The sequence below is a fragment of the Callorhinus ursinus genome, unplaced genomic scaffold, assembly GCF_003265705.2.
Source record: "Callorhinus ursinus isolate GAN/ISIS: 27379988/994484 unplaced genomic scaffold, GSC_fseal_2.0 scaffold34, whole genome shotgun sequence".
Taxonomy (NCBI): domain Eukaryota; kingdom Metazoa; phylum Chordata; class Mammalia; order Carnivora; family Otariidae; genus Callorhinus; species Callorhinus ursinus.
The window spans coordinates 5,472,740-5,493,177 of record NW_027397096.1 but is presented as its reverse complement, the minus strand read 5'-3'; the positions used below and the strand labels follow the sequence as shown (position 1 = coordinate 5,493,177).

The 20,438-nt window shown below is 48.1% G+C and overlaps 1 protein-coding gene across 8 annotated transcripts in view; it reads right to left on the bottom strand.

The window, feature by feature from the left end:
- Positions 1-12,384: 12,384 nt before the first annotated feature.
- NF1 (neurofibromin 1) overlaps positions 12,385-20,438 on the bottom strand; it is a 276,874-nt gene continuing 268,820 nt past the window's right edge. For 5 of the 8 annotated variants that reach the window (XM_073879379.1, XM_073879374.1, XM_073879378.1 and 2 more), the window contains 2 exons: positions 15,929-16,045; positions 12,385-15,679 (listed from right to left, as the gene is read on the bottom strand). In XM_073879379.1, coding sequence (XP_073735480.1) covers positions 15,630-15,679; positions 15,929-16,045 — 167 coding nt within the window. In that variant the 3' untranslated portion in view covers positions 12,385-15,629. Of the gene's footprint in view, positions 16,046-20,438 lie in introns of all 8 variants that reach the window. The other 3 variants (XR_012374424.1, XM_073879377.1, XM_025851205.2) reach the window with 3 other exon arrangements.

The following is a 20,438-nucleotide window of genomic DNA, read 5'->3' as shown; positions in this document are numbered from 1 at the left end:
CCGCCCGCCCGCGCGCCTCTGCGACGCGCAGCCTCCGCCCGCCGGCGGCCGAGCCGTGTCAGCGGCGGCGCCGCAGCCCCGCGCTCCGGGCGGGCGGGCGGGCGGGGAGGGGCGGCGGCGGCGGCGGCGCGGAGGCTGCAGACAAAAGGAGCCGCGCTCCCCCGGGTCGGGCCGCCCCCGCCCCCGCCCCGCCGACGCGGTTTCCCTCTGTCCCCCGAAAAGCGGAGGGGGGTGCGCGGCCGGTGCCGGGAAACTCCCCGCCGCCCGAAGGCCCCGCCCTCCTGGAAGAATGCAGAGGTGAGGCTCGGGTCCCGCGGCCTCTCCCCCGCTCCCGGCGCCCCGGATGGGTGCCCCGCGGGCCCGAGCGCTCTGGAGGTGCTAGGTGTTTCCCACGTGAGCGTTCGATTGTTACATTCATCCGGGCGGACGCGGAGACCCAGAGAGGGTGAACTACTTACCCTAGGCCACACAGCTTGTGAGAGGCAGGGCTAGGATTGATAACCCAGTCCAGATCTGGGTGCACCTAGACTCCCTACTCCTAACCTCCGTGCTGCCTCTCCAGGCTTTGGACCGCACAGTCGTCCCCAACAGCGCTCCTGGGGCCAGGTCGCTGCTGGGGAAGGACAGGGAGAGGAGGAGCAGGAAACAGAGCTCCGGCCCCGGCCCCAACAGGGCCCCCCCCCCCCCCGCCCGGGGGCAGGGGAGGTAAAGAGAGGACCCGGGGCAGGCAGGAGGAAGGAAAAACAAGGCAACTAGGTTGCAGGGCCCAGGGACACCGAACGCCTTGGGAAGGTCCCCTCCCCTCCCCTCCCCTCCCCTCCCCTGGGTTCCCACTCTCACCCTTCTCTGGCAGCCCTGGCCGGCCGCCCAAGCTCAGAGGCCGGGACAGAATCTCAGCCTGGAGGGCGGGCAGCAGCCTGCAGGCCTCGACCTGAGCCTCCTCTAGGGAGTGCTCAGCTGAGCCTCCACGGGGGCTTCTCATGCTGGCCCCAGCCCTACCTCGGGGCCCTGCAGGATCTGGCCTGCCTCCTCTCCTCCCCTCTGCCCTGTGGTTCAGCAGGCCAGGCCCCTGTGGCACCAGTTGCCCCCAACCCAAATGCAGGCCTTGGCTGAGTCCACTCCCACTTGTGCTCTCCCGCTCAGTTCAGAGGTCTCCTCATCCAGGAAATGCTCCCTGATGGCTCTCCATCTTGCCTGTTAGTCTGAGTTCTGGGGCCTTCCTCCAGATGCCTGCTTCGTGTTATCATTCTCTGGTCCCACCATGCTGGGAAGCCCTCCAGGACAGGATGTGTCTTCATCACCTTCTCGTCCCTGATCTCCAGCCAAGGGTGGGTCCCGAAGAAGCCCCAGCCCCATTACCTGCAGGAGCCAAGAGCAGTGTGGGGACCCAGGCAGGGAGTGTGGAGTGGCCTGGGGCCCAGTTTCCTACCTGGGCTGTGTGTTCTCTCCTCCCTGGCCTCTGGTCTTCCTGCTCAGCTCTGAATGGGCCCACCACCATGCGGCTTCTCTGCTAGCGGCCCACTCTCCCTCTGTGCAGCCCAAGTTCCAGGGATGAATGTGGCCTTTATCTGCCCTTTGCTCCTGGATACTCACTCGAATTCCTCCGGAAGCACCTCCTGAGAAGAGAGGCTTGTGAGTTTGAGGATTGGAGAGTCCAAGATGTGGGAGAGCAGGAGAGGGGAGGTCATGGGGTAGGGCTGGAGGTTGGGGGTGGGGTGGGTTCTGGGAAGAGCGTGGGCTTCTCTGCTAGCTGGATGCTCCTCAGCAAGATGCTTTTCAGTCTCAGTTTCCACGTCTGTACAATGGGGCTAATGACAGTAACTCCCATAGAGGCTGGCCAAAGATTAGAGCTAACGTGTGCCTATTACCCCACCCCCACTTGCCCTGTGAAGTGGAAGAGGAAGTAGAGGAAGAGAGTCAGGGAGGTCCCAGGGCAACAGGGGAGGGGAGGGTGGAGGCCGGCTTTTGGAGGTCCCTCGAGCTTCCAGGGAGGTTGGGGCTGCCGCCTGCCCCTGGAACCCTCTTACGAATTCTTCCAAGTCAGCTCCTGCCCATTCTCTCTCGCAAGAGGTTCACACAGAACAGAGATGAGCAGGGGCCAGAGCTGCAGAAATGGCTGTCAGAGCTCTCTGGCATCACGTCCCCTAACTGGGGGGACCAGGGAGCTGGGACACCTCACCCAGTTCAGCTGGTCGAGGCCGGGGGAGGGGTGCTCAGATCTGAGCATGAACGCATCCCACATGAACCACGCCCAAAGCCCACCATCAGATTTGTGGTTCTTCTCCCCCAAAGACAGGGTTACACCAGATTCCAAAGTTCCTTCCTTGGGGGGAGCCCTCCCTGACCCCTGACTCTCCTCAGCCAGCTCCCCGGCTGCAGTTTTGGCTCTGTTGGGTGGTGGTTTGATGGATCCCTGCCTCCCCCTCCCCCCAAGATGTGACCTGGGGACTGGGGCTGTCGCTCAGCCTTGTGGTACTGGGGCCAGCAAGACATCGCAGGCACATTCTCTGTGTTGTCACATTCTTTCTGTTTTACCGGCATGCTGGGGGGACAGAGAAAGGAGCAGCCACAGTCCCTGTCCTTGCTGAACTGATAACTGGGCAGTCACGACACGTGGCCTGCACTGAGGGCCCGGGTGGTCGGAGGCGGACTGGGACCCGAGCCCCAGAGGCTCCCAAGTCTCTGGTCAAAGAGGTCAAAGTGCAGCCCTGGCGGCTAGGGCAAGAGAGTAGCCATGCCAGAGCTGGAGCCCTGGGGTGGAGGGGCTTGCCCCAGGGAAGCAAGAGGCCCCTTTGGGGGAGCAGTGAGCAAGAAGACCCAGGGCCTCTCTCCTCTCTTCCTCTTCCCCCAGGTGACCCGATTCCCCAGGCCCATCTGGGAAATACACACGGAAGGAGCAGTGGGGATTCCAGCCCGTTCTCTAGGGAGAAGCCTCAAGAGGCTTTAGCCTCTCCCGCCTCCTGTCTCTCCTCATCCCAGCTCCCTCCGGCCTCCCCCTGCCCCGGGGCACCTCCTCACTCCTCACTCCTACCTCCTCCCCCAAGCCCCTTCCTCTGGCCAACTCCTGTCCTTCCAGATTCCCTGGACGGGGCATGTCACCTCCTGCAGGAAGCCTTCCCTGACTACACCCTCCCTCACCTTGACTGCCTCTCCCCTCTGCTCCTGGAGCATTCTGTGCAGATAGGTGACACATACAGACTGTGGAGCCACCCTACGGATGGGGATAAAGCCATCAGGAGGGCTAATAGATGTACACGTCAGTGCCCAGGTACTAGGTGCTAGCTACTGTGACTGTCCTTGTGTCTCTTTCTCCTGTTACTTATCACGAGAGCAGTTGGGAATGGCTATGAAAGGGCCCTAAGGGCGGGGGCTGTGTTGTTTCTAGATTTTCTAGCTCCCAGCTCCTAGCACCGTGCCTGACACACACAGTCAAGGTCTGTGGAGGAATAAATTGAGGAAGGAATGGGCAACTGCGGTGTGGTAGGCTGGAGAATGCCCCCTGCGGATAGTCACGTCCTCATCCCCGGACCCGTAAGTGTTCCCCTACTGGAACATGAGTCTTTGCAGACTTGATTAAGTTAAGGATCTGAAGATAGGGGATTATCCAGGTGGGTTCTAAACACAGTCATGCATATCCTATAAGAAAGAGGCAGGGGCGCCTGGGTGGCTCAGTCGCTTGGGCATCTGACTCTTGGTTTTGGCTCGGGTTGTGCACGCTCTCTCTCAGCTGAATTAAAAAAAAAAGGCAGAGGGAGATATGACACAAACAGAAGAGAAGGCAACATGATGACACGGGGCAGAGATCGGGGAAGCAGCCCTAAGCCAAGGAATCCCGCAGCCACCAGAAGCTGAAGAGAGAAGGCCAAGAATCTTCCCTTGAGCCTCCAGAGCGAATGTGGCCCTTGATCTTCAGACTCCTGGCCTCAAGAAATGTCACAGAATACACTTCTGTTGTTTTAAGCACCCCCCCCGGCCCGGTGTGTGGTAGTGTGTCACAGTAGTGTGGGTCCCACACAGCTGGGCTGGACACCAAGTTCTGCTCTGTTCGCCCCATGATTCTGCACAACTTCACTTCTCTGAGCCTCGGTGTTCCTGTCTGTAGAGTGGGGATAGGAGTTCCTACCTCGCAGAGGTCCTGCAGGTTTGTAATGAGAAAATGCATGTGACGGCCCCGGGGCGTGCGGTCTAGAACCAGTCTGAAAGGGGGAGGCATTTCTGATTTTCAGGTAAGGGCCTTGACTTCGTCGTCCACGTTGTGTGGAAATAGGGCAGGATCCAGTTTCTTCTTGCTCACAACCTGCTGTTTTGGTTTGTTTTTTATTTAACCAGGAATAATTATCGCTCTGGAGAGGAGGAAGGTGGTGTGAACTCACTTGCTTTCTTCACCTGTCCTAAAATATGCTTGGTCCGCAGGGAAGCGTGCGGGAGCAGCCGGCACTGCTGGGGGGTGCCAAGGCGGGGGGGGGGGCGTCCAGGTGACAAGGCATCTACAGACCTTGTTCTTCCTTTCCCTCACTGTGGGAACCTTCCCCGACCCTCAGAAGGGAGCAGAGGGAGGAGGCCCAACCGATTGCTAACCTTCCTTCCAAGATTCTAAGAAGAGTGCCCAAACCTTACTTATTCTTCCCAAGTGCGTTCCAAATCCTGTCACCAGCGGCAGGAATGGCTCCTAACGTGGCTTCGGGCCCGGGGCACCAGCTCCGGGTTCCTCTAGGGTCGGGAGGCAGCCTCCAGCCGCGGGTCTCACCGACCGGAAGGCCCCCTCCCCGCGGATCCGCACCTTGCCGGGCTTCCAGCGCTCTCTGCTGCCCCCTAGCGCAGGAGAGAAGAACTCCCAAGTCCTCCGCGGCCAAGGCCTTGACCGTCTTACCCCAGCAGGGCCCTCTGTTCTGGAAGGCAGTAATGCCCTCTACCACACTGTACGTTTCTTGAGCATGGGCCTTGACTCCAAGACACTGACTCAACATGGAGTCGATCGATGAAATGCCTGACTTGTCTTACGCATGCCGTTCCCTCTGCCTGGAATGTCCTTCCCCTTCTCGTCTCCACAGCTGTCCCTCAGATGCCACCTCCTCCAAGAAGTCTTCCTGGGTGAGTTGCCCTCACCGCTCTGCTCTTACGCCATGCAGACTCTCCTAGAGTGTTTTCGTGGTGCTCCGTGATACCCTGCCCCTGTGCTGACCTTCCCCTGGCCAGGACACCAGGCCTTCTGCGTCTCTGCTCTTCCCCGGACCTCAAGGCCGACGTCATTCCAAGACCAAGAAGGGAGAGCTGACGTCAACGTCAGGGCCACGCTCTCATCTGCTGGCTGCCGTATGATTGTGTGCACGTTCACTCAGGTGTCTAATGTGCGTGTGTGCACACACATATACACGTACGTACTGTCAAAATACAGACACACAGATTTCACCATTGGAACCTGCCTTCCTGGTGACTTCGCTGACCGGCGTACCTTTGGATCTACTTTCTTCTTCCTCGGAAGACCCTTCCTCCGGCCTCTGTAACAACCCCAGCTAGCCCTTCCTGGAGCCTACTCCCTGCCGGGCGCTGGGCCAAGGGCTCAGGGAACCAGCTCTGTTGTCTCCAAGAGCTCCATGAGGGCATTTCGTTATTAACTCTATCTTCAGGTGAGAGAAGTGAGGTACAGCGGGGTGATGTGATTTGCTCAAGGTCACAGAGCTGGTACCTGTGGGAGCCAGGGTTTGACTCTAAGCTGTCTGGCTCCAGGTGCCCTCTCTCTGTGAGGCCTGGTTTCCTCCTCTGCTTTCACCTCCTGAGAGCACCTGAGTCTCCCTGTCTTCACAGAGCGACCCCCCCCCCACAAAGTGTGCTCAGAGCATCCATGTGTCTCTGCTGGGGAGTTGGACCGAGAGTGAATGTGTCCCAGGGGCCTTTGTCTTGCAGGTCTCAGAACACACAGGCTCCTTGGCCCTGCCAGGCCCGGGACCACAGCCTGGTCAGCATCCAGGGCTGCCACCTGCTGACCTCCTCTTCCTCCCAGCAGGCCCGCAGATACCCTGCACTGTCGGGAGTCTGGCAGGCCCATCCTGGGATTCTGCTGCTTTTTGTGGGAGGCATGTGACGGCAAGACCAAGAGTACAGGTTTCCAGGGCGCCTGGGTGGCTCGGGTCCTGGGATCAAGCCCTGCGTCGGGCTCCCTGCTCAGCAGGGAGTCTGCATTTCCCTCTACCTGCTTGGGCTCTCTCGCTCTCTCTCTCTCAAATAAATAAATAAATCTTAAAAAAAAAAAGGTACAGGTTTCAGACTCAGAGGGCTTGGGATCCACATCACGTCTCAGCCACCTGTAAGCCATGTGACCTTGAGAGAGAGCGAGCACAAGCAGGGGGGAGGGAGAAGCAAGCTCCCCGCGGAGCAAGGAGTCAGTTGTAGGACTCAGTCCCAGGACACTGGGATCATGACCTGAGCAGAAACCAAGAGTCAGTTGCCCAACCGACTGCACACCCAGATGCCCCAGAAGATGCCTGGGATATTAACAAAGGCTCAATAAATGGTTAAATGGCAGGTGGTGTTGCTGTGCTAATTATTAGCTTCCCCCCTGGGGCCCCTCCCTTCAGGGGATCATACACTCTGCTCTATGGAACTCAAAAGTAGCCATGTATGATGTGCTTTGGCCAGTGAAATGTGGAGGAAGTGTTACTTATGGATAGAACCAAAGCACGGTTCTTCATGTCTCCTTGTCCCCGGCCATGGGATTGGCAATGTCCCAGATAGGTGCTGCTTGTCAGCCTGGGTCATGGAATAAGGATGAGATGGTGGTGAAGCAGGGCCGTTTGTTACTGAAGGGTAACCGAGCCCACCCTAACTGACACAGGAAGAGGGATTCTGGTTATCCCAAAGGCCTGGTGATCAGAGAGCCAGAGACTGTCAGGATGGGGACCCCAGCCCGCCAACCCCTTTGTCTGATCCAAACTCACTCCTTGACTGTTGGAAAACCCAGTCTCAAGAGGGAAAGTGAGTGCCCAAGATCACAAAGCTTTTTGGTGGCAGACACCTACCCGAGAAGCTTAAAAACCAAAAGACACAGAAATCTAAGGTGCCCCCGTTTTGCGGAACACACATCTGGGAGGGGCGTGGGGGCCGGGAGCTGAGCTGGACAAGCCAGGATAGCAGAGATTTAGGAACATGGAGGCTCAGGGAGTGTGTCAGGTTTCCTGCTGGGAACCGCCCCCCAAAAGCGACACTGCATGGGAGGCACAGGATGGTCACCTTGGGGTGGAGCCCTCCAGAGGCCTCTAGGGAACAGACTGAGGTACAGTGGGTTTTTTTTAAGTAAGCTCCACGCCCAACATGGGGCTCAAACTCACAACCCTGAGATCAAGAGTCACATGCTCTACCGACTGAGCCAGCCAGGCCATATTTAGAGGGGGCTCCACCAGGGAGCCTGGCTTCCAGCAAGGGCAGCCCAAGGAGCAAACAGCAAAGCTGCAGAGAGGACTCCGCAGCTCCCTCAATCTGCCTCCCTGGGGAGAGGCCCGATTCTCCTCCGCCCCCTGCTGTTCAAGCGAGGTAAGATCACTCCTTAGAAGCAGCTTTTGTCTTCTAGACATCTATGTATAACTGTATCAATATATATGTACACATATATAAACATAATTTGGGATCAACCCTCACACACGGTTTTTAAGCTCTTGACTCTATTGGAAGTTTTCCTTCAAATTTAAATATTCTTTTTAAATATATTTTTTAAATTTATTTGTCAGAAAGAGAGAGAGAGAGAGAGAGAGAGCACAAGCAGGGGGAAAGGGAGAGGGAGAAGCAGACTCCCTGCTGAGCAAGGAGCCTGATGCGGAACTTGATCCTAGGACCCTGGGATCATCACCTGAGCCGAAGGCAGACGCTTAACTGACTGAGTCACCCAGGCATCCCCAAATTTATTCTTTAAACCCATTAAAAAAAAAAAAAAGATTTGAGAGGGAGAGGGAGCACGAGCAGGGGGAGGGGCAGAGGAGAGAATACTCAAGCAGACTCCCCGCTGAGCATGGAGGGGGCTCAATCCCAGGACCCCAAGTTCGTGATTGGAGCCAAAATCGAGTTGGAGGCTCAGCTGGCTGAGCCACCCAGGTGCCCCCTTTAAACCCACTTTAAAAGGCTGCATAAGGAGGCCCTGTCAGCTTCCAGAAAGTGCTGGATGAATGTAGATGATTGAGCCAACATTTTGGTTGTCTCCAGGTGTTTTGATATTATAACTAATACTTTGATGGAAGTCTTAGCACTCTGATCACTTATTCCTCCAGGCTAGATTCCCAGATACAGTATGACTGGGGCAAACAGTGTGGATGTTTTTAAGGCTAGTGGTACAGAAAGGTGAGTTCAAGTCCACGCTTCTCTCCTGACTGGCACCAAGTATTAGTTAGACGTCTTTGCTAATTTGGCAGATGAAAGTGATATTTCACTGTTTCTATTGGCATTCTTTTGCTGACCGGGTATGAACTTTTTCATCGTATAGTAATTAGCAATTGGTACAGTATTTCCTTTCTGTGGATTAGCCATTCATGTCCTTTGCCCATTTTTTCCCCCTTCGTGGGCCTTTTCTCAAAGTTGATTTTAATGAACTCTTTCTAATGTGAGCAATTTCTTAGTCTGTTGGTCTTTAAATTTTGGGTGTGAGTTCTTTGGACGTGACATTTTAAGCATAACCTTTAGGATTTCTTCCACTGCTTTTACGCTTACACAGTCCTTCCCTATTGTGAGAGTTATTGATGTTCATGGCTAACATTTCTAGCTATCCTTCTGGACAGTGAAGAATAGCTTTTTCTGATCCTTGTGATTTATTTTGTGGAGCAGTGTGCCAAGTTCTGGCAGTGACTTTGAGCAGAAGTGCTGGCACGTCTGCCCTTGGGCCTTTAATTACTAATGCGAGACCCTTCAGATGCTGGGCTGTCCAAGCCGGTAGCCACTTGTAACTGTTTACATTTAATAAAGTGAGTTCCTCAGTCTCAATAGCCACATTTCATGTGTTCGACAGGCACGTGTGGCTGTGGCCACCATATTGGACAGTATGTATATGGAACATTTCCATCATCCCAGGGAGAGACTGGGCCGGGTTGCGTGAGCTCTCCGTCTGCTGTCTGACCAGTCCTTTGCTGCGGGCGCCTAGGCACTCTGGAGCTCTAGAAATTGGGCGAGCAGCGCCCCCTACCGACCAGTGGTGGACATGTAGCAAGTTGGGAAATAAGTTTTTGTGGCTTTTAGGTCAATGAGATTTGGGAGTTACCGGGGCTTTTTTTTCAACTATAGCATAACTAGGACCTTTTTGCTTGTTCCATCCTACTTAGTTTAATTGTGTTATCAGTCTTAAATACTTAAAAATTTCTATAAGTTTCCAACTACATTTTTTTTCTTCCCCTTAGCCTTGCTTGTTTACTCTCCAAGATGTACCCTAGGATCATTTGTTAGGATCTTGATTGGAAGTGCATTAAATCAGTAATTTGGGAAGACCTGGCACTCTATAATATTCAGTTTTCCCACCCAGGTCTGTGGTTTGTCTTTCCATTTCCTCAGCTCTTCAGACCGGCCCCTCACATGTCAGCCTGCTGAGCAGTGCTGTGGTGGACTGAATCCGCAACAGGGGAAGTAAAATGAGGACAACACAGTGACTTTTGTATAAAGCAAAATTAATTCCTCTAAAAGAATTCCCCCTCTCCCTACCCTTTTGGGATTGAAATTGCTTTTCCATTATAAAGAATTTTTAAAATATTTTTACTTTTTTCTAAACACGTGAGTTGACAAAATACATTTTGGAAGTTTCATTGATAACGTGAAATCTGAAAATCTAGATTACAGTTTTCAATAGGCCTTTATTACATAGACATAGGTCCTCTCCATTTTGGTAGGGACTTTTGCATTGGGATTGCTCCTGTGAATGGGGTCCTTTTTTCTATTATATCTATTTCTGTAGTTCCCTGATAACGGAGAGCCTTAAGTGTTATTCAGCAACCCTCTGCTGAGTACCTTGAGCAAGCATGACCCCTGTAGCTGGAGGCTCAGAGTCTAGCCCTGGGAGTAGCGACGCTTGATCATAACACTGTTCACAAGAAGCTGTTACAGAACCAGAGAAAGAAGTGCCTGAACAGAGCTATTTCCAGGAGGTGCTTATGCTGGAGTTCTTTTGTGAAAACAAGGGGTCCAGTAAATGTTTCCTCCATGAATGAATGAATGCTGCCAACTCAGAAATTGACTATTTTATTAATGAAAAAAAAATTTTCTTTTTTTTGGTCTCCTGTAGAATCCTAGAAATAAGTATGGGGGGTGGTACTGGGTTTTTTGCTTAAAGCATAGATCACCTCATTCCTCTCTGCCTTCCATCCACAGATTACTAAATTGATAAGAAAGCATCCCTTGGGACACCTGGATGGCTCAGGTCATGATCCCAGGGTCCTGGGATCGAGCCCCGCATCGGGCTCCCTGCTCCACGGGAAGCCTGCTTCTCCCTCTCCCACTCCCCCTGCTTGTGTTCCCTCTCTCGCTGTGTCTCTCTCTGACAGATAAAATCTTTAGGAAAAAAAAAAAAGAGAGCATCCCTTGCCGTCAATTTCTCATTTTACTTAGACTTTGGGCCAGACTCAAAGATACAGAGTACCCTTATTTTTGCTGTTCTGGGGCTAAGGCATGTTTTTATGGAATTAAAACGTAGAAAATTAGGGCGCATTGCCCAAAGTGGGACAAAAGAATGGAGGAAAATGAAGAGCAGAATGAGTGGCTCTCTTTTCTGGTGTGTTGCTTTCTGCCTCCATGTTGTTCCGCTCCCTGTGCTCCCTGGGCCCGGTCATCCCCAGCCTCAGCTGCCTTCTCTATCACCTTATTTTCAACTGCTCACTAGACGGAACTCCGCCTGGACACAATTCTGGGTCATTTCTCAAGTCCCTGAGGTTGTCCCAGAAAGCAAAAATCTGTGCAGGCAAAAAAAAAAAAAAGGGCATGGGACCCCACAAAAGAGAAATAATATGGTCCATGTCCTCAAGGAGCTTATTGTCAAGGGATGGAGAGGTGCGGTCCATGGGGTTATGACCCCAAAGGCATCCCCAGTTTTGGCTACCACGCATTAGGCCCCAGGGAGAAGACAGCTATCTGCATTATGCCTGGGCACCCAGGGCAATCCCCTCAGAGGCTTTAAACCTTGTCTGTCCTTTCCCAAGACCCCATCCCAGAGTCTGGCTCTGACTCAGAAGTTTGGGATGGGCCCAAGAAGTTATCAGCAAGCTCTTCAGGTGAGGTACACCTGCTTTCTCAGTCTTGCCGTAAACGGACCAGCACGAATTGGTTTCATGGTGTTTTAGTCTTTTATTTAATGCCAGACACCATTATCCTCCTAAGGCCCAGCTCTGTCCGGGCTACAGGATTTAGGCTGGATTCTTTCTCCATCTGGGAGCAGCCCACATAATGGGGTAAATAAAATAGTAAAGCTCGTGGCAGCTGAGCCAGAGAAAGTGTTTTCCAGTGTTTACACATGTAGTGTCATGACAAGAGTCCGTTGAGGGAGAGCTGAAAAGTTGGGAGAACTGTGGGGTGCTAACATAAGGCCCTCTGACTGCTCAATCTCGGGGTGTCCTGGCATTTCTAAGTGTTCATGTTAAAAGAAGTCAAGACAGCTTATCCCAGAGTCACCCCTCAGCTTGGCAGGTTGTGAAAAAGCATTCGATGATGACATCATTCAGGACATGCAACCCCAAAATATGGCACCTTGGCCTACTGAAGATTTTAAGCTGAAGGAGTCTGAGAAAATAGTGGAGGCACGCACTAACCTTGTCCCTGCCCCCAAAACAGGACAGAAAACCCTCCTGTGAGAGGCGTCCCCCGTGCCCAGAAAAGTAGAGCGTCCTTATCTTCAAAGCTAAGACCGGCAACGCGCGGGCCTTGCTAAGTTTCCCCGCGGTTGACTACACTTACCTCATCCTCTCGGACGTATCGCATTCCCCCACGACCGCCCACTCTTCATCAGACCTAGCACGGAAACACTCAGGGTTACCGGTTTCTCCAGGTCTTCATTTTCTGAGGAAGGCTCCTGTGTCATGTAAGCTTGTATGAAAACAGAATGCATCTGGGCTGTGTGCTTCTCTTCTGTTGGGCTGTCCCTTGTCAGTTTGATTTTCAGACCCAGCCAGGGACCCGAAGAGGCGCGAGGAAAACTCTTTCCTCCCCTACACATTTCACCAAGATTATTTTACTTTTAGTTTAGAGAGATTCTGGAAATAGAAAGGTCTTTCCCACGGACAGTCTGGGGGAGGTAGGAGAACCCAAGGCATCCTTAAAAGAAAGGAAATGGCCTTGAGGTTTCAAAAGATCAGGGAGAAGTGGTGGTGGTGGTGGGGGGAAGTGTGAAAACGGAGCTGAGGCATGTGAAGAAATTAAACAACTCCCCACATCTTAGAGCAGATTGAATTTACATTTTACTTAAAAAAGGGGGGGTGGAGTACATACACAGGGAGGAAGATGGGGTGGGGAGCAACAGTGATCTGAGATGGAGTTCTACGGTTTCCCCTACAATGATCGGTTCTGACTGTTGGGCAGTACCTCTCCTGCTGGCGTACAATATTAACAAGGTTGTAGATGAGGGAACTGCCAGAGTCTAGGCCCAGATGGAAAGGAGAGGAAGTTACCATATACAATGTAAGTTTACAATACACAGCATTTTCTTTAAATGATGGGACGCAGTCGCAGGAAGAAGTTAACAATACTAACACGAGAATAATCAAATTTTTGTTATCCATGTACAGCAACTAACTGCTTTACAAAAAAGCAAAATAATACAATATATCATCACATGTATTTACAGTGTAGTAAATATACTTTTCTGTCAAATTTTACACAAACTATTTACAGGTGAATATACTGCTTTAAAAAAAATTGTGTGGCTGACATGAAGAGTGAATTTTTGTATAAGTCCATTGCATAACATTGAATAAGACATGCCTCATTATGCCTGGAGGGTTGGGAGGGGTGTAAAACAAAACGAGAAAACAAACAAAGGCCAAACAAACTGAAAAACCCTAAAACCCACTAAGCAGGGAGGGAGGGCTGCCAGCTTCCGTCCTGTGGGGGTGGCAGCTGACCGCTCAGGGTGGCGTCCTCGGAGCTGGGCTCAGGACCGGCACAGGGCTGGCATTCAGTAATGAACATGTTAGTCGAGTGGATGAAGGACAGAGCTTCGCTGCTTTTCCCCAAAGCCAGTGAACCGTGTTCTCAATGTTGGCAAACAAGGGCCCACCCGAGACGAGAGCAGTGATAAAACAGGTGGGTTATGTACAACGAAAACGTGATGAGTTTATGTTTGCCTCTTCAAAAAAATCGGGGGGAAACATCCACAAACCCCAAACAAATGACTTCTAATGTTCTGTATAGAACTTACATTGGATTACGCAAAATGGGAAACCTGCTCTGAACTTCAGATTTCTTGTGCAGATCATGGTATGAGGCCTAAGTGTTTCATTTCTCAGGGGAAGCATACTGGTGAGACTTAGCTTATGTTCACTTTAGTTACTTGGAAAGCTAGATTTTCCACAAAAGTCGGAAGTTCTCTAAACAAGGTAAATTTTAAACCTTAGTAGGTTTTCAAATTTCCAGGATGTACTGGTCAAAAGTGTTTTTGCAGTTCAAAGAAGGCTCAATTTTGATTTGTGCAACGCTGATCATTTCATGAGGTACTTCAAGTGAATTCATTCCATTCATTACACTGGAGGGAAATAATGAATAAATTTAAGAAACAGCATACCTTGGAAAACTTGTTACGGAAACATCACTATTTTTTAACAGAAAACCTTTGGCAGTTTCTCTATTTTGATGGGAGAAGCAAAATAGCATAACAACACCCACCAACATGCACCAAACCAACCAACAAAGAGGAAAAACATGGAACCACGATTAAAGGCTCACATCTGCCTTTTATTCCAGGATCCAAGAAGTTGCGACACCTTCCCAGAAGCACTGGGTTGCGGGAGAACCAAGACCTAACAGCAGCTTGGCATCGGGATATTAGGATCTATTTCTAAACTCAGTTCTCGTCTCAGCGTCTTTAGAGTCCTAGCTGCTCTGTTACTATGAACATTCTACTCTAATGCAGCCTCTACAATAGTTAAAAACAAAAGTTTAGTTAATTGCACCTGTCTTCAATATTTTCCAACAATTCTACGTCAAAATAACTATTAATACTAAAGTTTTTTCCTTTTATTTTGGCAAATGGTTCTTACTTTTCCCAGACTGTAAACAAATTAAAAAAATTAAATTCTTGTTTTTTCTGAATATCAAAAGCAATTTTATTTACATTAACATATTACATTGTTACTGTGTGGATAAATGTGAAATGTGTTATATTATTAAAATCAGAACACTTCAATGTACCATTATTTATTGATTTAGCTGTGGAATTTAATTTACTGAAATCCACTCATGAAACAGCACTACAGGAAGCCCCCCCTCCCCTAGGTGTCTTTTCCCCTCCCAAAGCCATTACATTGTAACATATAAAGGGAACCTGGGAGTAGGGGGATAATATCTTTTTGTAATAAATATGGTTTAGATCTAAATTGGAACATCCAGATACTACTACTATGTTTGCTGAAGTCAAATCATTCTGCATACTGCAGGTACCACAAAAAAACTGGATCTGCATTACTATGGAAATTCCAACACCGTGATGATCCATACCGTTTCAGTATAGCAGCAACTCTTAAGGTCCCCTATTGTCATCCTAACGCAGGCTGACCAGTCCTTTCACAGTGATTAAATGCAATTCTATCAAATAGAACCCCAATGTTTTGCTAAAGAGATTCCTGCTTTTTTTGGAGGGGAGGGAGATTACAAGACACTTAAAATACATGTTATCAAAGAAATTTTTGATAATATACACCATACTCTGTGTTTCTGGGAAAATTATTAAACAAAATAAAAGCATCAGCTACTCTAAAAGTCACGTACCATTCCATTTTGCTACGGAGCTAATGCAAACATCTATGAAAATTACCTTCAAGGAACAATTTTCAACACTTTGTTCACTGACTACCCTGCTCAGAATTATTTTAGCAAAGAAGAGAAGGAGGGGGAAAACATATAATTACTATACTTAGTATAGTTTTGGCTTATAAAAACAAAAAACAACAACTTTTAGTATATTTAAAGATTAAAAGATAATCAACTGGAGGAAAAAAATAAACGTTTGGATGACTGAGTTTGGATAAGGCCTCAGAACCCATCGCTTAATTCGGTAATGTTAAGATATACGTGGTTATGCTTATTTTCCTGTAATTATTGCTAATACTCAAGTGTTAGTACTTCTTAAGAACTCATTACAAAATACTAAATCCCTCCACCCCCCAAAGTACCTTGCCTGTGGCTTTATGGTGTGAAGTCACTGAGGCTTGACCTCTATGGTTCCTTCAGTTTTGTAAGGTAAAAAAAAGTCCACAGCTAAAAGTCAGATTAAACATACTGGGGTTATAGTATTATTTCTCCCATAAACTTCTATCTTGAAAAGTGTGTAAATAAGACTAACACTTTACTTTGTATGATGAAGAAGGGGAAACAGAGAAGGCAGAGAGCTCTGTGCAAATGGCTTTCATAGCTGGTCAGTGGTAGCAGTATTCGAGAATTCATCCTCTCTCACAACTGGGATGTTCTCAGTGCAAGCGTCCTGACCTCCCACTTTCTTTGCAGTTGTTCTGAACACCTGCTTACACCAGACACACCAAAAGTAGAAGGAAGAAAAAGTTAAAGAAAAAGCAGCATTAAATTTAGGCAATGCTTCCAAGAGTTGATCATCTGGCAACATGGCAGACGCGGGTGGGCTCGTTATAAACACGGAGTGCAGCATCACAGCACGGTGGTGGAGGGGTCACTAGTGACGAGCCCGTGTGGGTTACGTCTGTTTGAAAAAGGAAAGAAAGAAAGCTTCACACGATCTTCTTAATGCTATTACGTTTGAAACTGCCAGCGCTTCTTTGCTTCTGCACTTGGCTTGCGGATCCATGGCGAGTTCGTCCACTGTTACAGTGCCCGGTGGTGGGGGAGAGTTCAACGTTCTCCTTGTCGATTCCTGGGGAGAAGCAGAGCAGCCCGTTACTCCCCCTCCTCCGGAGTTACGCCCCAGGCCTGAATCTCATGCTGCGGATGCGAGATACAACCTGGCGAATTGTTTTCCCCTATTTCAACAGTCAACTGCTAGGATGTTTACAAAGACCTTGCCACACAGAAAACGTCACGTTTTGTTAAGCAAAACTTGCTATCACAGCAGAAAAACACCGTAAGAAAAAAAACTGAGAAGTTGCAAGGGAAAGCTAGAGGCAGGCACGCTTGAGCTGAATGAAGGCTAGCAGCCACCAGGGAAGACTAGGGCTCCTTCCTCCATGTTATACCAGAAGCTTCCAGCAGAGGTCAGCTTCTAGCCACATATCCTTACTATACTCTCCAGTTGCAGAAGGTACTGAAATTTGTCATTTCAAAAAAACGAAGATACTTTACTTTTTTAAAAGATTTTATTTATTTATTTGACAGAGAGACAGTGAGAGAGGGAATACAAGCAGGGGGGAGTGGAAGAGGAGGAAGCAGGCTTCTTGCTGAGCAGGGAGCCCGATGTGGGGCTCGATCCCAGGACCTGGGATCATGACCTGAGTTGAAGGCAGATGCTTAACCGACTGAGCCACCCAGGCGCCCCACCTTATTATTTTTTTTTTAATCATAGTGCCTGTCCCAAAGGATCTCCAATATTTACTGAGAAAATAATATATGACAAAGGTTATATTGTAGAATCTTTGCTTTAACATTTTCAACTATGGCAAATCCCTTCACGTTCTGCACCTATCTTTCATGGAGAAAGACTTTAACCTCTGAAAATTGGGCCCTACCGTGAATTTTAGAAATAGTCCAAGCAGTAACCTCATAAAAGTAACCAGAAGCAAAAACAAAACAAAACAAAACAACTTTTTGCCCATTCGATTAATAAAGATTGCAAATTAGATAGGTAACAGAAGAGTGGTTATTTATCCCAGGGAAGCAGTGACTGGAAGGGGACAGGCAGGTGATCTCTTGGGGTGCTGGTAATGTTCTTTTTCTTGATCCAGATGTTGGATTTTTAAGTGTTTACTTCTTAAAAGTTCACTAGGTTGTAAACTTGATCTGTATACTTTTCTGTTACATTTCAATAAAATTTACCAAAATAATTAGTGCTTATACCCACCTGTGGCATAACTTGGTGGGACAGCAGAAAGCTGGAGAGCACTTTAGCAATTTATATCAAAACGTAAAGTACTGCTTGATATTTACTGATACAGAAAGATGACCATAATTTTGAAGGAAAAAACTCACATACAGAAAAACATCTGTCAAATTTGTTACTTCTGGATGGTGTTAATTCGGGTAATTTTTACCTTATTCTTATTATACCATTTGAATTTTAAAATAAACATGAAATCTGAGAAAGGAAAAATACTCATTTTGGGACAAAGCACCATTTCAAGTCAAAAAGTATTTACATTATAGAAAATGGACATAGATCCACACATCTACTTATTGGCTTATGAGCTGGAAATGGATTTGTGATGATCTTCTAGGAGGCACAAATCATTTAGGTTCAGCCTTGCATTCAATTCAGAGTAAGGCATCTAGAGGCACGTGGCCAGTTCCATAGGCTCAATAAAGGTTTGCTGTCTGAAACTTATCAAAGGAACATTGGGAATTTGTTAGTGCTTCTCTATGAAAAAGTGCACTGGGCTAGGGGTCTGGATGCGGTTGAACAACGCCCACCACACCTCTTGAGAAGCCAAGCACAGTGGGCCGCCATCTCAAATCTCTTCTATTCCAATCATATGTGTGGAAAGATGAATGGAAGGAAGGACACCACAATGGTCAAAGAACTTTTCTCTGGTTAACAGAACTCTGGATGATTTTTATTCTCTTCTGCCTATTTATTTGCATCTTCTCCAGAGTGATTTTTTAAGAAAAATAACAAAATTGAAAGGAGGCTGCTCATCACCTCCAGCGTGCCCTGAACCCTGCAGTGCGTGTTTGTGCAGGCTCTCTCCGTTGCCTTGCCTGTCTCCACAAGATAAATTCGACCCATTTTTTTCCTCATCTCCATCGATGCATTATGCTGTGTCCTGCCAGAGCTACTGTCTCCCCCTCTCTCTCCCTGCTTCTCAGTGGCACTTACATTTCTTACATTCCGCCTCTGCTACTACAACTTGTGTATACATCTTATTTCCTACATGAGAGTAAAAGCACCTAGAAAAGCAAAGATCATTTATTATTCATTTTCATTTTCTGGTAAGATCTAGTTGGTATCTTTTTCAGTAAATATTGGTTGAACTGAATGCTTCCATTTTTAAATGTGATCACTGTTGTAATTCAGAGCCCCAAAGCATGCAAGCCCTGATCTCCAGGGTGTCGTGCCACATTTTGAGTGGAAAAGAAAAAAAATTTTTTTTTAGCTTCCTCCATCTGAAATTATCATGAACTTAGTGCATCTGACTTTCCATTTCCTTAAATCTGCATGTGGCCTACAAGTTCAAGCCCACAGTTCCATATGTGGGTTCTCTAAAAAGACAAGGGTTTGAAACAACTAGAAGACAGCCATCAGGAGGCGCCCAGTATGGCCCACTACGAGGAGGGACTGTGGCTCTGTGCCAGCAAACTGCCACGCTGGGGCTTGTTCTTGTGTGCCCACCTGTGACATGGCCTTGCCACCATGAGACTCCGCTCCCTCGGGGGAGAAAGCAGTCATTACGCTGCAAGGTGGCAATGCTTTCGTTTGAGGACAAGGGCCTGTTGCCTGCTGATATTCTTAAGAATTAAAGTTACAGAAGTTGGGGTCACATAGATTAAGTCACTATGGTGAAGATTTCTTCAAAGAAATACTAAGGATATTCTATTTTCTGTTAAGTAAATAACCTTCAGACCTCTAAATAAAATTTTAAAAGCCTTATTTATTTCCTGTTAAATGTTAAGGATAGAAAGCAAGGTATAAAGCTTTACACATACGAGGATCTCTACTATGTAAAGAAAAGACACCAGAAGAAGATGTACTAAAATGTTAATAAACAGTGATTATCTTAGAGCAGTGGGATCATGGGTGATTTTTTTCTTCTATTCTTCTGTATTTTCTATTGTTTTCCTAATGAGCACGTGTTCCTTTTGGTAAAAAATGTTAAGAGTATCACTGACTTAGGCCCCTCGCTCACAGCCAAACGCTTCTATGCTATGTGAGAGGCTGATGTCCTACTTCCACGCTCAAATTAATTTTCATCTCAATTCTTGTTTTTGTATGTGTGTTTTCTCCCTATGCAGTGACCCAACTCTATTAACCACACACAGGTAAATGTGGCATAACTGATTCCCAACATCACAGCAAAGCTGTTTTACTCTAAAGATCAAAGGAGAAGCTGACAAAAACATTGTGGAGGGTCATTTTTAAGAAAAAAAATCTATTAAAAATGCATTGTATTTATGCTGAGGTACAGCATCTTGGAGAAGCCAAGTTAGTAAGAAGCAGCAATCATAGTGTCCAGTTCTGCCATTTCTGTTTCCAAGCATAACTATCATGTTTGAGAATTCTGGCAGCAGTCCTTCTTCTTGCCCTCTACGGTGAAATCTAGAAACCTCTCTAAGACACTAGTGAAGGATCTGGTCTTAGCATTCCACAGGAAGAACTCTCAGATGGTCAGCCAGACTGCTCAAAGGCAGACAGAATCCACCCTGCACTGGTAAGGGCTATCATTTAAATTAGGGAGCAGACCCTGGTGTTGCCTCTCTGAGGCTTTGTACTCTGGTCTCTCTTAGGCCCCTAAGTACTGGCTCACCCTTCTGACCCTCAGTAGGCACAAAAGCAAAAAAACCCATGAGGTGATGGAAACCCCAAGGCCACTACCTAAATGAAACAAAGGTAAAAACTTCTGTGGTCCTGATTTCCTAGTTTAAGTTCTCCCACAGAGGCTGTGGTCAAACGTGCAGCCAGTTACAAACATGCAGGACAGAAGAAGCTGAAATTTTCTACAGTGGTGCATTAATAAGCATTATGCTTCAATGAACTGTGGTGGTTCATGATAAGAAAATCCTAAATAAAAGGTGTTATTGGCCAGAATTTAGTAAATCAAGTGGGAAAAATGATTAGAGTGCATGCTAGTTAATTGAAGTTGTATGTCTATCTCCTCTGCTCGAACATGAGTTCCTTGAAGGCAGGTATCAAAGTTTATTTATTTTGACAACTAGGGATAGTTCCAGCCTGATGAATAATAAACCACTTCATTTTAAAAATTCACCTAATTTTTAAGCACCAAAATGCCTTTCCCAAACTGGAACCTAATACTTTCATGAAATAATAAAAGGATGGAATCTCTTTCACTTCTTGAGAAGCTGAAGAAAAATGGGTTAGGTGACTTGTGAGAAGTCACACAACAAAAATAAAAGACGAATAACTCAAATCTCACACTACCTGC